The following is a 19,670-nucleotide window of genomic DNA, read 5'->3' on the forward strand; positions in this document are numbered from 1 at the left end:
ACATAGCTTAGTCGGGTAATTGGGCTACAAAGATGGGCCTACGCCGAGTGGGCCGATATCACAAAGAGTGGCCCCGCATCATGTTAGGATCCGTGCGCCCCACATCCAAATCCACATCCATACACATCCGCGTCAATGTCAACGTCGACGTCCACAAACGAATACCGGATCAGATCATGCCTTCATCGCGCACATGGTCCCCTGATTCTTGCCTCTGATGGTCTCATGGTATGGCAGGGGCTCGGGAATGTCACAGCATTCATGGTCACAGCGTTCAAAAGATCAAAAGAGCTTGGCCGTTTCAAGGGTATTGCAGGCATTGCGGCACGGTCCAACTGGTTCAGCACCGTGTAAATTTGGTTAGTCAACAGTCAGCGTTATGCAGGGTACACATAGTCGTACACAGGGCCGAGGGGCCGAGTCCAACTCGGGCTGAGCAAAGCGTAACAAACAAGACAAAGGGACTCACCGACACCGGAGTGTCTGTTCCAGAAGCATACGACAATGTATTGTTTCAATTAGCTAAATGATTAGCCAAGAAACTAATCAACTTCTGTGGGCTAGTCTGTCTCACCCGGAGAGGTCGGCCGATTCGGACGTGGTGCACCTGGCTTGAACTTGGCCCACAAGCAAAGCCGCCAAATGATGCATGCCAAAAGACGCAGTGCTGGCGACCAACTCGATCTTCCTCTCCATCACTCAACTCGAGCTCAATACACTTGACCTTCCTCCCACGCCGTGCGCAGCCGGAGAGACCTCTGACTCGCCTTCCGAACCCCATCCACCTATTCAACGCCGACCCCGTGCATCTCGCCGCTTTCCCCACACTTGAATATCATGGTGAGTATGGTGACAAAGGCTTTGGGCCCCCTCTTGAGCAAGGCCTCGTGGTTCGTGGTTTGGGACGAGCCTTTTTGTGCTGTATGGCGGCATCTAGGGCGAGAGGTCCAAGGACCGAACAATGCCGAACATCCGTGACGTGCTCCACATCCATGTCTCATGGCTCATGACACAACGTGCTGCTTTTACTGGGGCCAAATCCCTCTGAGCGGGCTCTAGCGGTACGCACGGCGACTTGTCATGCCTCTGCTCTTCTGCCTTTGTACACCTCTACTTGTAAACCCCTTCGGTCATAGGTCCACTCTACCGCCCATCGGCCCCCCCTCCGGGCCTACCAAGTCCTCCCTTCCACCGTTCCACCGTTCCACCGTCATTGCAATCTCCCCACCTCGGCCCGCCCACTTGACTACCTCGAAAGTGGTTACCGTGCGAAGCCAAGTTAGGTCTGGTTGACCCTGCCGACTTTTGCCCTTACCTGGCTTTGAAGCTTTGGACCCACCGAGGGACCAAAGGACTAAGGCCAAAGGAAAGGATGGATGTAAACCACCCCGTTGCTCCGTAAACTACTACCGTGCTGCCCCAACCCCTCCTCCCTCCCCCCCCTTTCCCCTTCTCTCTCCTATAACCCCTTTGACACCCACAATCGTCATCCCATTTATAAACGCTCACCACATCCTTCACTCTTCAGCTCCCCTCCCTTCTCCGCACTACAGCGCCGGTTCGCAACTCTATCCTCCGCACCACCCCCACCCTTATCGCAAACATGAGCTCCGCTACCTTCGAACGCATCAAGGTCAAGAACCCCGTCGTCGAGATGGACGGTGACGAGATGACTCGCATCATCTGGAAGAAGATCCGTGAGGAGCTCATCCTTCCCTACCTTGACATCGACCTCAAGTACTACGACCTCGGCATGGAGAACCGTGATGCTGTGAGTATTGATTCAATGCTTCTCGCTATCATCCTCGGTGAACTCGTCACTGTTTGGCATGGCGTGGTTGTCATCCCCCAAACCGGGAGATTCCAAATAGCTGAAGATTGGAACGGGCCGACCGGCCCCGGCCGGGCATTCATTCCCCCGGGCTTTTCCCAAACCCCAAGACGCTGGAGATCACTAGACTGACACGCAGACCGACGACAAGGTCACCGTCGAGTCCGCCGAGGCCACGCTCAAGTACAACGTCGCCGTCAAGTGCGCCACCATCACCCCCGATGAGGCCCGTGTTGAGGAGTTCAAGCTCAAGAAGATGTGGAAGTCGCCCAACGGCACCGTGAGTTACCGCCCTGCCAATCGCAGTATGCCGAAAACCGCAATTCCTGTCACCACACCATGACATGGGACGAGCAGTTTGGCCATGACCGATTGCGAGAGGCCGCAGGATACGCGAGCTGACAGAGCAGATCCGTAACATCCTCGGCGGTACCGTGTTCCGTGAGCCCATCATGCTCAAGGACCTTCCCAAGCCCGTTCCAGGATGGACCAAGCCCATCATCATCGGCCGCCACGCCTTTGGTGACCAGTACCGCTCGACCGACCTGATCGTTCCCGGCCCCGGCAAGCTCACCCTCAAGTTCGTTCCCGAGAACGGTGGTGAGGAGTCCGAGCTCGAGGTCTTCCAGTTCCAGAGCCCCGGCGTCGCCATGTCGATGTACAACACCGACGAGTCGATTGTCGGCTTCGCCCACTCCTCGTTCAAGATGGCTATTTCCAAGAAGATGCCCCTCTACATGTCGACCAAGAACACTATCCTTAAGAAGTACGACGGTCGCTTCAAGGACATCTTCGCCGAGGTCTTCGAGGCCGACTACAAGACTGAGTTCGAGAAGCTCGGCATCTGGTACGAGCACCGCCTCATCGACGACATGGTCGCCCAGGTGATCAAGTCGGACGGTGGCTTCGTTTGGGCGTGCAAGAACTACGACGGCGACGTCATGTCTGACGTTCTTGCCCAGGGCTACGGCTCGCTCGGCATGATGACTTCGGAGCTCATCACCCCCGACGGCAAGGTCATGGAGGCCGAGGCCGCCCACGGCACTGTCACCCGCCACTACCGCCAGTGGCAGAAGGGCCAGAAGACCTCGACCAACCCCGTTGCGTCGATCTTCGCCTGGACCCGTGGTCTTTCGTTCCGTGCCAAGCTCGACAACACCCCCGAGCTCGCGCAGTTCGCCGAGGCGCTCGAGGCCGCCTGTGTCGACGTCATCAACGCCGGCATCATGACCAAGGACCTTGCCCTCTCGATGAAGGGCAAGGCCATGACCGACGCTGACTGGGCCACCACCGACGAGTACATGGACGCCGTCAACAAGAACCTCCAGCAGAAGCTCCAGGCTCGCAAGAACAAGCTCTAAGCGCGTTCTCTCTTCTCTCCCCAGGTGGGAGAATCGGGGGCAGCATAATAGGCGCAGCTCCCGTATCACCGTAGGCACTACGTGTGCAGGCATCATAAAAATGTAGCCGACACCGCAGCGAGGCTGCACCGTCCATAGGACGGGTATGCATATACAGATATACCCATTACGATGTGAGGGGACAGAGAGCGCGTAGCGTCTGAGCATTAGCCAGGTCATGAGCAGACGAGAGTCACTGATGGGAAGCCCATCGGCTGTAGCATAACTGATACGTCTATGTCTGTGTACATCAAGCCACGAGCCGGACGAGATCGCTACCGAGCAGTGCGGCTGCGGCGCCTTGACTCATGATACCTTTGCATGCCATCGCCTCAGATTTGCACCGGGCTATCGGGCCGTTGAACCGTATCTCGCCTCATCAACCCCCATGTCACCGTCCGGCCATATGCGACACGGGACTCAGGGTTCCCCGCAATCTGGCGCCACTTTGCGCCACAGCAATGGACGGCCATGAGCGGAACGCCACTCCGCTCAACGCGGGGCCTCGTCAACGTGGGCCAAGATAGCGCCGGACGCGCCGACTCGCCCGCAAAGGCCCATCTTGCTGTCCATGTGGTGCAGACTAAGTAGAATCGACACGGCCGCCAATACCAATGCAGAGGACTTGATGTTCTTCTCGTCAAAAGAAGACGTTGCGCGCTGAACCCGAAAGCTGGAGGCACCGATAAAGCCCACGGCAATACCATGCACGATAAGAGCTTCGGCGTTTCCGGGTCCCGATGCCGATACCGAATCCGAAAAGTCATCGTTTTCGAATCCTAAAAGGCGCAAAGGCGTGCGTTTCGGTCTTTGCGGGGATTTGGCCGTAACCATACAAACAGCCGTTGCATGCCGGATTCCGATCAAGTTTGACAGTTTCAGGACTGATACGCCGAACGCCGTACAGGGAGCACAGGCTGCACAGGCTGCACAGGGAGGTGAGATCGTGATGAGTGGAGAATCCTTCGGATAAACTGGGGAGGTAGCCGGACAACACGGCCATCTCCGCTGCCACAGTCCCGGTTGACTGGAGCTTGACGTTCTCGTGGTCACTGGTGCAACGCGACCCTCTGCACTATCTTACGTGGCCCAAAACCATTGTGACCGCTCAAAGCGCCACCCTCGCTTGCTCTTGCATCTGTCCGCAGACAGGTTCACTGGGAGGAGCGTCGTTGGTGTAAATTGGAGTGGAGGTGGATGTTGGGGAAAGTGGTGTGGCAGATCGCGCCTGACCCTCGCCACACTTACTCCCGTAACAGACTTGGAGGGGTCATTCGTCTGGCATGTCGTAGATCAAGCGGGTCTACTCCCACCTCCAACGGGTAGGCCCAGTGATGGGGAACCATGGATCGCCCTTTGGCCTGGAACCCAGAACTAGACTCCCAGGTTGGTTCTGAGACGTTCCAGGGCGGAGCTCGGTTTCGAGTAGAACTGCAGAGAAATAGACCTCAACAGACCCAGAATTGGGTAAATGCAACCGACGATGCGGGGGGGCCAGTGATTGAGAGTGTCGGAATGAGGTTGCTTCAACACCCAGGACGTCGACGAAAACCGAACATATATATACCGGGAGTCGATGCGGAGGTCGCTCTCTTGTCTTTTGACGCTGTCGTCAGGTGTAGGCACGGCTAGCTTGTCGTCCTCTACTACCGTTCCGGCCAACGAAGAAAATTCAATTCATTCGTTCAGAAGAGCCCGCGGTTCAGCGCGGGAATGGGTATCCTACTTATGGAGTACCATTGCTAGGAGCTCAGTTGGAGCAGCCCTTGGCTCGCTTGCAGATGCAGACAACCTGGCTGATTCCGCCGAAGAGAGTGTCCTTGAAGATGGCGCTCTGGTCGAGTTAAAACTTGAGAGGATCACACCTCCAAAGATCCTCTTTGTGTTCCCCTTGCCTTGCCGGTGTGGCGTGAGTTTCATTGTATGATGCTACGAGGCTTCTCTAAACGAGTCCAACTGACGACACCGATTCCCGGTACCTCTGTGGTAGAAGGCAGCGTTACAGACCGCTGAATCCTTGTCGTCGTCGATCCCCTAACACAATTCGGGTGCCCCGCGAGTGCAAGCCTCAGTGGCAGCGATTAAAAAGGCTGTCGTAAGGAGCTACATTGACCCCGTGCGTGCACTCCAGCTCAGTATCCGGGATTTCGTGATTCGCGAGGTTGACGTAGAGTGGCATTTCCCCACCTTGCGCAACGTGGCGGCGTTCGCCACACCCGTTTCCGTTTCCACTGCAGCTCCGGCCAAGCTTGCTCTCAAGACACCCGTCGGGATCCAGCGTACCCTCCACGTTCCACATGACTCGAGCAGATCGTGACTTGGACCAGAGAGAGCAATTGCACTCACGCTGGAAGGCCGGCTCGTGGACATAAGAGAGAACCCCATCGGGGACGTCGAGATCCGCAATGTAAAAGTACTTGGTACACCACTCTATTAAGCGCTTACGCCGCCAACGCTCCGGGCGCACCTCGCCGTCGCAGCCGCCAGGGCATGGGGAGCGGCGCACTGCCCCGAGGACTGCCGGGTCTTCGGGGTCGTCCACCTTGTCGTACATCCGGTGCCGCCGTGTCTCCTTCCAAGCCTCGCAAAGGCAAGTGAACTTGTCCTCCTGGTCGAGCCAGCAAACGACGTGTTGGTGCGTGTAGTATCGCACTGCATCGGGGGCCTCGGGGATCCCGAGATCGTAGTACTGATCGAAGACGAGCAAACCCGGGGCCAACGGTCCTCAGCTGTCCGTCAGGGGTGGGTCAGCGATTTGTTTTCCGTGGAGAATGATCTGTTGGAGAGGCGTCAACTCGTAGGGCGGACGCATTGGGGTTGATACCCAACGTGAGCTGCTGGGGGGGTTCATGAGGTAAAACGGGAATGGCGTGGTCGAGAAGGGCCAATGCGTCGAGTCAGACACCGCAAATTATGCGAGAGTGAGGATGGAAAGTTGGAGTGAAGAGAATGTGTAAGTTGTTGATGAGGATGATGTGGACTTTGAGCCAAAGGTCAACGATGCCACAGTGCGTTATAGCGGTATGGTAAACCAACAGGCGCCCCGGCCAAGAACGTGGATGCCAGGAACGGCCTGGGTGGTTGCTTGTCACATTCAGATCGAATGACGGGCACAGAACGCATCATAGGGCTATGGGGAGCTGTTACTGGAGTAGCGGACGAGGGACAGCAAGGCCTTGTGGCTCCAAGACGGCCTCAAGACAACCAACTGCTGGGCACCATGGGCTGTAAGTTTGTGCCAGTACACCGTCGGTATTGCAAGGTAGGAGCGCATCGCCAGCAGATGCCACGGTAAGGCTCGCACCAACTCGAGGGAGAGTGCTCTGTTTCGACGGCGTGCGGGGCGAATTTGCAGGAGACGCTTTTGACGTAGCCCGTAGTTGGGCTCTTCGCAACTCGCATAACCTGCTCTCTACCCAACAGCATGTCAGTCGTTGTAGAGTGCGCGTTGTGGCTCAGTGTTCGTTGATCATTGAGGGCAGATTTCGTGGTGGCAGATACCATTTGGCCGTTGTCACGTGACGCAGCCTCCCTCCACCCACCACTCGCCGCTGACCAACGTCGCCCCAATCCGCTTCTCTCCATATCTCCATCTTCCAACTCCATCTCCATCAGACCATGTTCCAGACACGATCTCTCGCTACCGCAGCGCGCAGCGTGCGTGCTTTCGCTGCGCGGCCTATCACGCGTTCCCTTCCTCCGATGTCGTTGGCTCCTCTCGCCACTCGCGTGAGATATGCCTCCAGCGCCGCCTCCATGTCCTCGTCAGCGCCCCACCTTCCACCGATCCCCTCCTCCCCCAAGATCACTGTGACGCCGCCGTCACTGGACGCAATTCTCGAGGAGGGGTTCATGGACGACGCAAAGCTTGTGCCCGAAAACGAGGCGCGGATCAACATCACCCCTGAGGCGATCAGGCAGCTCGCGCAGCTCGCGGCTAACGAACCGCCAGACACGACTCTTGCGCTGCGCGTCGGAGTCGATTCGGGAGGGTGCCATGGGTACCAGTACATTATGGAGCTGGTGGAGGAGAAGGGGGTTGATGACTAGTGAGTGTGGTCGGAAATGGTGAGAAGGAATAGGGAAAACAGCCGTGGTAGGGAAAGTGGGAGGGGGAAGGTGATGGAGGGATTGGCAGGCGATTGCTGACACCAGCGTCATGCAGGCTGAGGGCGCGGTGCCCGTCCTCGTCGACCTCATGTCCCTCGGAATGCTCAAAGGTATGTCCGCTGTTTAGTCCAAGGGCCTTTGGTAACACCAGGCGCGACACTGCACTACGCGACCGAGCTCATCGGCTCGTCCTTCCGCCTACAGGACAACCCGCAGGCCAAGGAGGGTGGCAACTGTGGCTGTGGCGTGAGCTGGGAGGCGATCTAGTGCTCGGCTGTGATGTATCCATGTATCTGTGACGTGACCAATGCATGAGCGGTGACTACATTATGATGCGTAAGATAGTGATACTGAGCAGTGTGGTGATTGTGCTGTCGATACAGTGTGTCTATTTTGTAAGTGGGGTTTGCCTCTCCCTCATTGTCCCTGCCAACACCATCCTCCTTCTACAACTGTCCCTCAAGCTCCCAGCTCACACCACATCCGCAGTTTCCGCCATCCTTCGCCTGAGGGTTGTGGGCAATGCGGAAGGAGCTCCCAATGAGTTCAGTCGCGTAGTCCAACGTCGCGTTCTTCAACAGGCGGAGTGACGCGAGGTCGACAACGACAGGGATCGAGCCGGCCGAGAAGACGTAATCGTCACCGCCTCGCTCCTCCGTCAGCTCCATCTTGTACTGGTACCCATGGCACCCGCCACTGTCGACGCCAACACGGAAAGCCAGCTGTGACCCCGGCTTCTCGCCTTCCCCAATCTTCGCCAATTGGGCGGCCGCTGAAGGGGTTAGGCGCAGCATGGCTTCGTCCTCCGGCAACAGAGTGACGTCGTCATCGTAATAGCCTTCCTCCTGGATCGCAGCTAGGGAAGGTGGCGTGACAGTCACCGGCACCGCCTTTGGGAGCGGAGGATGCGCTTTCAAGCTCGGCAGACTGTCCTTGTCGGGGAGGATGCCGACTTCCTTCTGGCTCGCAGGGGATGTTGTGAACACGCGCGCAAGAGGCGCACTCATCGTGCGAGGCGCAGTTGGCCGGGTGGGGCTCGCCATGGGCGACGGCGGATGCGTGTTGGTCGACGGGATGGGGTGGGTCGCGCCATGCGACCCAGCAGCTGGCACTGCCCCAGCGCCGCCAGGTACAGGCGACTGGCCCGCCGCAGCATCCTTCTTGGGATGCACCACCGCCCTGATCTTCAACACCGGTGCGCGCTTGAGACCCAGCAGGTTGCGGTGAAGAAGGTGAGGACGAAAGAGGCGGTCCCAGATTGATGCGCGGGAGCGGAGGGAGCGACGTACCGCCCCCCACCGTGCTTCATAGTCCGGGATTCCCTTGGCATACATGGTCGAGCTCTTGGCGCCGCACTCGGCCTCAGCCTGCGCCTCGTGCCAACGCCAGCTCTCAGCGCGCTCGCGCACGAAGCGCTCCTTGGCCTCTCTCACCGACTGCGGGAGAGAGGTCGGCATGCTGACCAGGCTCACGTGGCGCACCTTGCGCAGTACGCGCACGCCGTACAGGTACAGCAGCAGGGCGAGGGACATGGACGCGCCAGACGCTGCGAGGAACACATACTCGGTACTCTCGAGGTGTGTTGTGAGGTTCATGCCGAAGAGACAGGGGATGAGCGCGCCCGCGCCGATGCCGAGCGTCGCCATCGAGACCTTGATGTCCAAAGCCAGCAGCTCATTGCGGCCCGAGTCGAGCATAAGCTCGGCTACCTCCTGTGTGCTTTGCATGTTGGCGGCGGTTGTATCAATTTCTGAGACGACTTCTTCCACCTGCTTGGTGAAGCCCTCAAGGAGGAGTTCGAGCTGCTCGTGGTCGTGCACCGCGCGCGGACGGCCGTGCATGCGGTCGCCCACGTACATCGCCGCGAGGTCCTCGTCACTGTCGAGGAGCTCGTCAAACGAGCTCTTGATGCTCTTTGCGCGCGTCTGGAACCCTGCCAGTCGACGAGAGTAATGCAGCAGGCGCCGGAGGTTCTCGCGGTCGATGTCGTGCTCGAATCTCTCCAGCAGGGAATCCACAAGGCGGCGGATGAAACCCATCTCTTCCTCGAGCGCGTTCGCCGTGTCGACGAGGATGCTCTCGAGCGCGCGGTGCTCGTACGGCAGGCCGTAGTCCTCGCCGTCGACCCGCTCCTCGTGCTTCGGCGCCAAGCCAGAGCGCACGTTCGCCTGGAGGTGCGCCTTGAAGCGTTTGGCGGCCTCGCTGTCCTCCGCGCCGGGTGTGTTGAAGATGATCACGCGGTCGGGCTTGATAAGCGCGCGGATGTGCTGAATCGAGATGAGGATACAACTCCTGCGAGTGAGGATGATCGGCACGAGCGACGGGACGAGGCTGTCGAGCTTGCGCAGGTCGCGGGGCTGGGGTTAGCAATCAGGATGCTGGGTGACTCACGTCGAGGTCGTGCGCTCGACACAAGTCCATCTTGCGATATGTGCCCTCCTCTGCGGTCCAGTTGCCGTTAGCATCGAGAATCGAGCCTGGCATCAGTAACGGCGAGGAGCGAGCGAGTTGCGCAAGGTCCAGAGCACGTGTGCTTGGCATCAAGCCAGCTCGAGACAGTGTGATGGAGATGGGAGGAGTAGGCGCAACGATGGCGCGTGGAGAACTCACACTTCAGATACATGTGCCCTGCCTTGTCCATTAAGCTGTCGAGATACCGGTCCCGTCGATGCGACTTGGTGGAGCTCGAGCTCGCCGTCTCGGGGATCAACCCGCCCCTGGCCTCGGGCAGTGGCGGCATGGGTGTCTCTTCAATCTTGTGATTCTTCTCGGGAGCGGGATAAGATGGCGCCCAAAAGCTCGTCGCGCGCTGAGTGAGGATGCCTCGAGACTGCTGAGTGCTGGGCCCGGACCTGGTTGCCCGTGAGATGAGCGGGGCGGTGGGGCGTGCAAGCGCGAGCATGACGGGCCGCGCACTCATCGTTGTCGTTTAATGTACAGTTTGCAAAGAGTGTGATACAGGCAAATGTGCGTTGCGTTCCCAGATCGGAATCCGTGTCAGATCTCGGGTGTCGGAGTGGTGGCCAGGCGGGAAATCAACGAAAACACATCACGCCGTGACGTAGGCTGTTCGGCGGAGGGGCGGCCTTAAGCAAACTCAGGCACAAACAATGACGTGGGGATGATACAACGCCAAGGCCCCTCCACTACCCCGCGCTGGATAGCGGCGTCTCGTTGTTCCTTGGCATAATCGCGCTTCTCATCTCCAACGATCATGGCCGACGACAGTGAGTCTCCGGATGTCCGCCCGCTCACGCAGACACTCTAGGGTCTCTTCTTGACCTCCTGCGTCGGCTTCCGCCGACGCGCGTCGAGGCTAACGTCGAGGCGCTGGCCGACCTCTCTCCCGAGTTCGCTGACGATCTCTACGCGAACACGGACCAGCCTTTGCGCGTCCTTCACGACGATGAGGCGGGCCGTGCCTTCTTGGGATGCGACTACAACCGCGACGGTGACAGCTTCCGTTCCCCCTGGACTGACAAGTACCTGCCGCCCGCGCCTGGTGCGCCGCAGCCCTCGCCGCGACTGAGGCAGCTCGAGGTGCTGCTCAATGGCGCGTTCGACACCTACCGCGAGATGTACTATGAAGGCGGGACCAGCAGTGTGTACCTCTGGGATCTGGGGGAGGACATGGGGACCAAGGACCTCGAGTTTGCCGGCGTCGTCTTGATGAAGAAGGGTGGGTCCAGCAGCGACGCGATCGGGAACAAGGATAGGAGGGGCGCTCATCCTAGACCTTCCCGCTGAGACTGGGCTCACGGGAACCTGGGATTCGCTGCATGTCTTCGAGTGCACTGAGCGCGGGCGAACGGCAAAGTACAAGCTCACGAGCACGGTCATGCTCGTCCTCGAGGCGCCGACGTCGGCTACTCTCACCGACAAGGCAGGGGCCAAGGTTGGAGGCGCAACGGCCAAGGGCAACGTCACGCTGAGCGGGAGCATGACGCGCCAGGCCGAGGTTGACTACCCGCTCACGGGGCCGACGTCGCACGTCAACAACGTTGGGCGGATGGTGGAGGACATGGAGTGAGTCGATTCGAGCGAGCCCAGCTGGAGGGTACGAGCTAGCTACCGCCTACCTCGGGCATCCCAACTAGCATGAAGAGATCCCCATTCCAAACGTTGGCTGACCCCAGGATCAAGATGCGAAACCTCCTGTCCGCAGTGTACTTTGGTAAGACGCAGGACGTTGTCGGCGAGTTGCGCTCGCAGATCGGACTCGAGGCGCGCTCCCGCGAAGACCAGCTGCGCGCCGAGCTTGCTGGCGCGATTGGGGCGCGCCGCTAGAGTGCGATTTGTAGACAGATGCATTGTACACATATTCTACTGAAGCAACGACTCCTGTGCCCACTACAAGGCGGACGACTCGCCCACCCACTCGTACACGTCCTGCTCACTGCTCTCGGTCACCTTCCAGTCGACGACCGTGGGCATGACGGCCCGCGAGCGCTTGACCCGCCCCTCGCTCTCGAGCTTCTGCAGGTGTCCACCCATGGGGAAGCTCGCGGCGCGGATGAGGCCCTCGTGGCCAGTCGCATAGACGAGACGGCAGAGGAGGGCAAGTGTGGCGCTACGGCTCCCCGCCACATCTCCGGCCGGGAACGAGCTCGCAATGGGGGACGAGTTACGCGCGGCCTCAACCGCCCTCTTAGCCATCTCGGCGCCGGCGCCACCCGCGCCACCAGGTCCGACGGCCGCGTCAGGGCTCGCCTTGGCATGTTCGCGGATCGCGTCGAGCTTCACTCCCAACGAACCCGGGTCAGCAGAGATAGCCTGCATGGCCGCGACGATCTTGTCTTCCCGCTCCTGCCGGTGCTGGATATATGCCTGGAGGTGTTTGCGTGCCGTCTCCCCGTCGGGCGTGTGCGGCCCGTGAGCAGGGTAAATGACGGCAGGCTTGATGTCGAGCAGGCGACGCAGCGAGCCCATGTAGGCCGCAAAGTCGGTGAAGATGGTCGTGCCCTGTCCGAGAACCGTGTCGCCCGTGAAAACCTCGCCGGCGTCGGTGAGGAACGAGATCGAGTCGGCCGTATGGCCGGGAGTATGGACGACGGTGATGGTCATTCCTGGGACCGAGACCTTATCGCCATCACGCAGAGCCGCGAGAGGCGCGATTGGGCCGGATGCCGGCTTGAGATACGCCCCGCTGAGGGTCTTGAGGAGGTGCCCGTCAGACCATTCGGGGCGGTCGACAGCGATCTCGCCCTCGTCAGGGTTCGGCATCTTCCATACTGTCGGAGCGGGGTTACCACGCGCCTTGAGCGCCGAAAGGAGGGGCACGAGGCCGCCGACGTGGTCCGGATGCCGGTGAGTCAGGACAATGTGGTCCAGTGGTCCCGAGAGGGCTGAGACTACCAGGTCAACCCAAGGTCCGGCTGTTTCCTCCGACGTCGTGTCGATCAGGATCTGCCCGTCCGCATCGCCGAGGATGTACGTGTTCGTGCCCTGCAGTGTCATGAGAGAGGGGTTCTGACCCAGGACGCGAGTGACGTTGGGCGTGAGCTGAGGTTAATGATTCGATCGGGGTTGGAGGTGGTCATGACGTGGGGCATGAAGACGCTCTCTCTTCGTCTTCAAGGCTGGTGTTCAGTTCCTACACTGCCCGGACCAGAGAGAGCTGAGTGGCCACATACGTATCCATACCCCACCTGACGAACGCCCCTCCGCCGACACTCACTTTCGCCGTGTTCGGAAGCTCGGCCAGCTTGCCCGGCCCGTTCATCGTCGCCTGCTGGACGGCCATGGCGCACGTGGTGGAGGAAATGCGGCGGGTTGAAGTCGGAGTAGTTCGTGCTGTGATGAGTGGGGCGCAGGCAAGGCGGTTCGAGATGCGAAGACTGTGGAGAGCAGTCCTGATCACCGACATGGAGTGGGCACAAGTAGTAACAGCAATGTAGTGTCGGCTGTGTGCGAGTCCCAATCTCTAGATAGCCGGGTAACCGGCTGACAAAGGATTAGACCGTGGGAAACCACCCCACGTGCAAGTGGAGGCCATGACGTGAACTCATTGATTTCGATGCTCCAGCCGTTGGTTGCTTCTCAACTACTCCACTACTCATCAACTCAAGCACGATGGCTCCACAGAAGTTCACAGTGCTCACCGTGTGCCTCGGGTCAGCTCTCTCCGCCTCCTTGAGCTGACGACAGAAAGTATATCCCGCTCCAACTGGACTGACGTCAGTATTTGGTGAGTCAAGCTCTGTTGACATTTGACCAAGCTGACACCAGCCGCTCCCCCATGGCCGAGGCGGTGCTCATCGCCGAGGCGGCCAAGCGCCCCGGAATCAATGTGACGATTGACAGTGCTGGGACGGGTGCCTACCATGCCGGCGACGGGGCGGATGACCGGTGAGTTGGACACCTTCCCTCCTACAACTCGCCTTCGTCCTCCAACAGCGCTCACGCGGCCTCCACTAATCGCCCTCCTTCCTCTTCCCACACTCTACCCATCAGCTCCTTGGTTATCATACTAGGACGCATCTGACACCAGCACCATCGCAGTGTGCAAGAAGCACGGCGTACCTGTTGACTGCATTGCCCGGAAGGTGGAGTCCAACGACTTCGCCAAGTTTGACTACATTCTCGCCATGGACGAAAGCAAGTGAGTTGGGCAGACCGTCAGTGACTTCCCTTCCCAAAAGTAGTAACTGGCAAAGAGACCGTACCAGCGCGGCCACCCCTACCACTGCTCTACCCCCCATCTCCTCTTCCATCAGCCGATCGTATTTGTGCTCGGGGAGCGTCCACCAATAACGCCAGCCTCCAGACCCTCCAAACCCGCAAGCCCCGTGGTTCGCGCGCCCACATCACACTCTTCGGCAACTTTGAGCCCGACTTGGCACTCGCGTCTCCCGGCGCTCGCCTCCGCCCCGGCATCATCGAGGACCCTTACTATGGCGGCCGCGACGGGTTCGAGATTGCATATGACCAGTGCGTACGGTACGCGCGTGGATTCCTCGACTTCCTCGAGGCTGGTGGCGGGGAGCCGCCCAAGCTCTAACCGGAAGCGCAGAGAGAGGCACAGGCATGACCGGAAGCGGAGCAATTGGGGTCACTAGTCACCGGCCGATACACGGGTCAGCTAGTGGTGGCATGGGTGGCATGATCGCATGTATAGAGTGATACGTTCGTGGTGAGGTGTCTGTGGCGGCTGGAGGAGCCCCGACCAGGTGGTGACTGACATAGCCATTGGCGATAGCCAATGAGCTCCAGGACACGCCGAGATCCAGGAAACACAAGCTCGGACGGTATGGGCCAAGCAACACCCTCAGAGGCGTCGTTGCCGGGCTCGCAGTCGGCCTAATGTCTCCTTTGGGCGAGACGCTCTTTCATAAGTGAATTAAGTGAACTGGTTGTGTGTTTAGGCACGTGTCACGCGTCTGACTCACCTGTCATGGAATGCCACCTGACCTGTGTGGCTGGTGTGTGTGTGGCTACGAGGCGCCATTGTCCATATCCATTTCACCTTTCTCTCCATCGTGTGGCCCCGAAACGTAGGAAGGACCGGTCGCGAAGGCAAAAGCGATGATACAAATGCTCCAGCTTGAATCCCCATCGCCACCAACATTATCATGCTCGTCCCCTTCACAGAGTACCGCGAATACTGCCCCACTTACGCGGGCTGGGGCCTGTTCCCGCTTATACCTGTGAGTAGCAGGGATTCCCGAATACACGCTGCCCTTCCATGTCGGACGAGATTCGCCCGAAACGCCAGGCCCCGTTCCTGATCAGACTGGCCTGAAACTGACGCCAGTCCCTCACCATCACCCTCAAGAGCCAGACTGCCACATCGAACGATTGCAGGCCAGACGAGGAGGAGGATGCGAGAGGCGACCTGCGAGACATGTGTGTCACCGTGTAGTGACCCGCTCGCCCACTAGAACAGTGGCGAACGAGGAGGTGTTGAAGGGTGCCACCGTGGTTCGTGGAGACCATTTGGGTTGTTTAGCGTTGTAAGGAGGTGCCGAGAGTCGCCGGAAACCGTGGGAGGAGCTGGACAGTGGCGTGTGCCACAGTTTCAGGCCCTCAACCTGTTGTAGTGAGATGGAGTGTTACCGCCACTACTTGTATATCTGGTGCGGAATGCTTCTTGGGGCCTGTTACCCGTGCGCGATCTGCTGTGTGTCAAGGTATGGGTGCAGGGATGCGCTTGGGCTGTAACCCGTCAAGGTATTATACTCATTGACTAGAGTACTGGTAAATTGCGGTTGACGGTTCAATCTTGCTGGCAGTGAGCTCCGATCAGAGCGGCGCGAAAGTGATAGACGGATCATGTTCACGGATGACAATGTGGAGGTGGAGGGTAAGATGTGGAGGTGTTTGCCACTGGGCTAGGCTTGGGGATTGCCCCCCTGTTGAATTCCGGGCCCCATTATACCCATATACCCATATACTCCATTTGTCACCCCATGTGATACCACGGCACTCGGCACTTGGGCACTTGGCCACTTGGCACTTTGGTCGGTTCAATCCGGTCACGTTTAACATTTCGGCTCACGGCTCACGGCTCACGGCTCTTGGCTTGTGGTTACTTTACATTTGGTTACATTCCAACTTGGATCACTTTGGTTGATTCACCTGTTACACATTCAACATCCATTGATCCGTTTAATCTACACTTGCTTAACGGTCCGTGCTCACTGCATCCGCTGCGCCCGTGCTCGCGCCTTCAACCTCGCCCTCGCTCTCGAGCCGCCAGCTACCCCCACCGCCACCTAGTCCGCTTTTGTCATCACGTGTGGCCATCCCCCTGACAACTTGCCCTTCCTCTCTCTCTCACCATCCCCACCCACCTCCTTCGTCCCCTGGTCCAAGCACCCCACTATCACATAGCTCTCCTGGATCTTTCACCAAAGGCATTAATCGCGCGCCTTAAGACACGATGGAACAACAACAACCACCGCAACCCGAGAAATCCCCGTTTACAATGCGGTCTGACGGCAAGCCGCGTCAGACGAGACAGCACTTTAGTTGTGCCGAGTGCAGGCGGTGAGTCGCGCTCTTCGCACCTCCTCATACTCTAATGGTGGAATGGCGATCGGCAAGTGGCCGTGCTGTAGCATGGTCGATATGGAGCCCTCCTTTCATTCCCCCACTCCCCCACCCCCCACCCAGTACGCTGACGCCAGCCTCAAGCTCAAGTGTTCGCGGACATGGCCATGCACGAGCTGCGTGAAGCGGCATTGCGAGCAGATCTGTCCTTTCGGACAGGCAAAGACAATAAAGGGCAAACGGTGAGTTGCGGTGGTGATGTCTTTATTGGGTGGGGTGTGATTGTCGTCCAAGACACTTGGTGGGCTGAATGAGACATCCAGTCCATCCGCTCGTTTGATCACTTGATCGCTTGAGGGACTCGCCCACATTGGCCGCTCTGGCGGGCAACGCATTGCAGCAGACTGCGCATCCGCTCTACATTGTGCCCACCAACCCCTAAACCCCTTTGGCTTTGGTTGCCCGACCCCCGCTCTGATCGGAGCTCATGGCAGCATTGTCCTCGCGGACGCAGAACACCTACACGAACGCATCCGCAAGCTCGAGGTCGCTCTGTCGCAAGAACGAGCCAAGAACACCCAAGAACCGCATCCCCTACTCGTTGAGACGGATTGGTTCACGACGGAAGATGGTGCTGGCCCTTCGAAACTTGACACCAAGCCGGACGTCGGCGCGATCGACGCTACCGTTGGTGCCTTCGGCACTCTCAAGATAGGCACCGAGGGCGAGGCACAGTTTATCGGCTCGTTCGCGGGCTCCGAGTACCTGCGTGAGGAGGGACAGACGTCCGAGCCCACGACGCCGAGCGACCACATGCGCGCAGGCGACCCAAAATTCTACGAGATGCAAGGGGCGCCCGTCCCACGCGCGGCATACAGCGAGACAGCCCTGCGGCTGCACGACGCCTTCCTCGCTGGGGGCGTTGGCATCGCTGGCGCGGCTGGTGTCGACTACAATGTCGATGCGCTGCGCGCCGAGCTCCCCGACCTCGACCGTGAGGGGTACGCTATCATTAAGGTGTACTGGGACAATGTCAACTGGATGTACCAGCCGATCAGTAAGGTCCTATTTGAGCGCGACTACCTGCTCAACGCGTATGACGTAAGCGTGCGCCCACACCCGCACAAGCTCGCCGCTGTCTTCTTCCTCATGGCCGTAGGCGTAATGTTCGACCTGACCCGCGAACCATGGGATGACCGCGGCGCGCAGCTCTTCTTCTGCGGCCGTGCGTGCCTCGGCCTTGTGGGGCTCGAGAACGCCTCTCCCGCAACCGTGCTAGCCCTCCATCTAATGGGCACGTACATCCTCAACGACAAGCTCGGGAACAGCGCCGACGTGTTTTGGCCCATCCTCGGCACTGCCACCAGAGTGGCCCAGAGTGTGAGTCCATTCCAGGATATTCTGATGCCAGCTTGGTCTCCACCGCGATGGCCTCATGTTCGGCCTGTCGTCGTACGAGGTCCAAGAGCGGCGCATGCTGTACTGGGAGGTACTCACCTACGACCGCTTGCAGGCGTTGTGCTTTGGCCGGCCTTGTGCGATGAGCAACCGTGCTAGCGACACGCTGCTGCCAGACGACGAGTTGCTGGCGGGAGACGATGACTTTTTCCACAGGTCAAAGTACCGCTTGATTGAAATCATGGAGCGGGTCTTGGATGTGGTGAGTTCAGTCGGGCCGCATGCCACAAGTGCCGGCGAGCTGCCTCTGTTCAATACCAACGGCTTGTTGACTGTCGTTCTGTGCTGACCTCAGCAAACCAACGCCAAGCCGACACCCTATTCGACAGTCCAGGCTGTCGACAAAGAGATCACCACATGTACGTACTCGGCGCCCTGTCCATCTGACGCTAGTCCGTGACAACTTGCCAGAGACGATGCTGCCGAAAACGCAGATCTCGGATCTGCCGATGGACCGACTACTCAGCCCGCAGATTGTGATCCACCGACTGAGCATCCGCTTCCTCGTAGCACAGACGCGCCTTCTACTCAACCGTCACTGGTTCACGATTGCCCTCAAAGACACGCCCGAGGACCCGGGACAGTCGCCGTTTGGCGATGCGTTTGTTGCTGCGTTTGAGAGTGCGAGCGAGATTGTCCAAACAATCCGACAACTCGTGCGTTACCACCCTTCGCTGATCGCGCGTTGGTGGTTCTTCTGGTTCCACGCGCTGAGCGCTTCCGTGTGCCTGTGAGTGTTATATGCAAATGCACATTGACGCCAGGGCTGCCGTGGCGATCCGCGCACCCATGTCGGTCTGGGCCGTGCCCGCGTACCAGAAGCTGCAGCAGATGGTTGACATCTCGGCGGCAACTCGTGACGGATGTAGAGCCAAGAACGGGCTTGCTGCAATCCTGCAGTTGCGTCTCTCAGCGAGCGAGGCGATGGAGGCAGCGGCCAAGACGCGTCGCCGTGCGAGTCAGCCTCTCGCAACCGAAGACCCCGCGACGGTTAGCTATCTTGAGCACCTCAAGGCGGGGGCCAAGCTCGTACGGGTGGGCACGGGGCAGTCGCCTGTGCGCGACAGTTCTATGTCACCGTCGGGAATAAGTCACACGTCGCCCGAACTGCGTACACTCGAAGCGCTCAAGCAGGAATTTTCGTCGCGTCCTGGCAGCGCGAGCGCGCCGTACCTGCCGGTCAACAACTTGCCGCCGCAGAATGCCGACTTTGCGAGCACGCAATGGCTTAACAACCTGGTGTGGCAGCCGCAGGATGGAATGCCGATGGGCGACCTTGGCCTCGGTGTGCCGGTTGACATGGACACGAGCATTGCGCTTGGGATCGGGGGCAGCCAGCACGACTTGTTTGACGTACTCGTCAACGGTGTTGGCAATGTGGGCGACTCGCGGTATGGTGGGCCTCGCTAGACCATTTGGCGGACAAGCCTACGCTTACCGAGACGTGATAATGCACGTGGCAACATCTAGATGGACATGTAGCTAAGCTGTATTGGTATGGATTTAGTTATTGTGTTGACAGTGTGACGGGTTGGTGGAGCCAGCCAGGTGACGGTTTATGGGGAATGCCGATTGTAAGTGGACGACCTCCACCCCCCCGTTTTAAATGTTAAGGGGTTTGATGATGATACTGTACATTATCATTGAATATCAAATGGCACATGGCATGCATGGTAGGTGTCTCGCGACTTGCCCGGATCCCCTAGTGGCGTAGTGGCGAGTTCCAGGGATCAATATAGCAAGGGGGGATGATGGGGCACCAGTCAACAGAGCTCTAGGGCCATAGGGCCATAGGGCTGTAGGTACAGGTATACAGGTATACAGGATATACAGGTATACAGGTGTCAAGGTCAAGGCACACGACGCTTTTCGAAACCGAG

The 19,670-nt window shown here is 59.0% G+C and overlaps 7 protein-coding genes across 7 annotated transcripts; 5 read left to right on the forward strand and 2 right to left on the reverse strand.

Moving 5' to 3' along the window:
* Positions 1-837: 837 nt before the first annotated feature.
* On the forward strand, positions 838-3,192 carry IDP1 (uncharacterized protein; the record flags this gene model as incomplete). Its single annotated transcript, XM_060598115.1, has 4 exons — positions 838-840; positions 1,529-1,771; positions 1,971-2,111; positions 2,242-3,192. 4 exons carry the CDS (start codon positions 838-840, stop codon positions 3,190-3,192), a joined length of 1,338 nt encoding a protein of 445 aa, XP_060454941.1.
* A 3,657-nt stretch (positions 3,193-6,849) lies between these two features.
* ISA2 (uncharacterized protein) lies at positions 6,850-7,608 on the forward strand (the record flags this gene model as incomplete). Its single annotated transcript, XM_060598116.1, has 3 exons — positions 6,850-7,280; positions 7,387-7,451; positions 7,493-7,608. The coding sequence occupies 3 exons, from the start codon at positions 6,850-6,852 to the stop codon at positions 7,606-7,608; spliced, it is 612 nt and encodes a 203-aa protein (XP_060454942.1).
* Positions 7,609-7,787: 179 nt separating this feature from the next.
* On the reverse strand, positions 7,788-10,261 carry MRS2 (uncharacterized protein; the record flags this gene model as incomplete). Its single annotated transcript, XM_060598117.1, has 3 exons — positions 7,788-9,698; positions 9,733-9,818; positions 9,952-10,261. 3 exons carry the CDS (start codon positions 10,259-10,261, stop codon positions 7,788-7,790), a joined length of 2,307 nt encoding a protein of 768 aa, XP_060454943.1.
* Positions 10,262-10,555: 294 nt separating this feature from the next.
* Positions 10,556-11,628, forward strand: CAP2 (uncharacterized protein; the record flags this gene model as incomplete). Its single annotated transcript, XM_060598118.1, has 4 exons — positions 10,556-10,568; positions 10,601-11,020; positions 11,076-11,367; positions 11,478-11,628. 4 exons carry the CDS (start codon positions 10,556-10,558, stop codon positions 11,626-11,628), a joined length of 876 nt encoding a protein of 291 aa, XP_060454944.1.
* A 63-nt stretch (positions 11,629-11,691) lies between these two features.
* On the reverse strand, positions 11,692-13,084 carry CcaverHIS019_0210410 (uncharacterized protein; the record flags this gene model as incomplete). Its single annotated transcript, XM_060598119.1, has 2 exons — positions 11,692-12,843; positions 13,019-13,084. The coding sequence occupies 2 exons, from the start codon at positions 13,082-13,084 to the stop codon at positions 11,692-11,694; spliced, it is 1,218 nt and encodes a 405-aa protein (XP_060454945.1).
* Positions 13,085-13,413: 329 nt separating this feature from the next.
* On the forward strand, positions 13,414-14,341 carry stp1 (uncharacterized protein; the record flags this gene model as incomplete). The annotated part of the gene is made up of 5 exons (XM_060598120.1): positions 13,414-13,454; positions 13,523-13,528; positions 13,570-13,689; positions 13,832-13,942; positions 14,101-14,341. The coding sequence occupies 5 exons, from the start codon at positions 13,414-13,416 to the stop codon at positions 14,339-14,341; spliced, it is 519 nt and encodes a 172-aa protein (XP_060454946.1).
* A 1,881-nt stretch (positions 14,342-16,222) lies between these two features.
* Positions 16,223-19,200, forward strand: CcaverHIS019_0210430 (uncharacterized protein; the record flags this gene model as incomplete). Its single annotated transcript, XM_060598121.1, has 7 exons — positions 16,223-16,329; positions 16,470-16,574; positions 16,827-17,712; positions 17,744-17,992; positions 18,086-18,149; positions 18,184-18,520; positions 18,555-19,200. 7 exons carry the CDS (start codon positions 16,223-16,225, stop codon positions 19,198-19,200), a joined length of 2,394 nt encoding a protein of 797 aa, XP_060454947.1.
* Positions 19,201-19,670: the final 470 nt, after the last annotated feature.

Source organism: Cutaneotrichosporon cavernicola (genome assembly GCF_030864355.1).
Source record: "Cutaneotrichosporon cavernicola HIS019 DNA, chromosome: 2".
In the NCBI taxonomy this organism is placed as follows: Eukaryota; Fungi; Basidiomycota; class Tremellomycetes; order Trichosporonales; family Trichosporonaceae; genus Cutaneotrichosporon; species Cutaneotrichosporon cavernicola.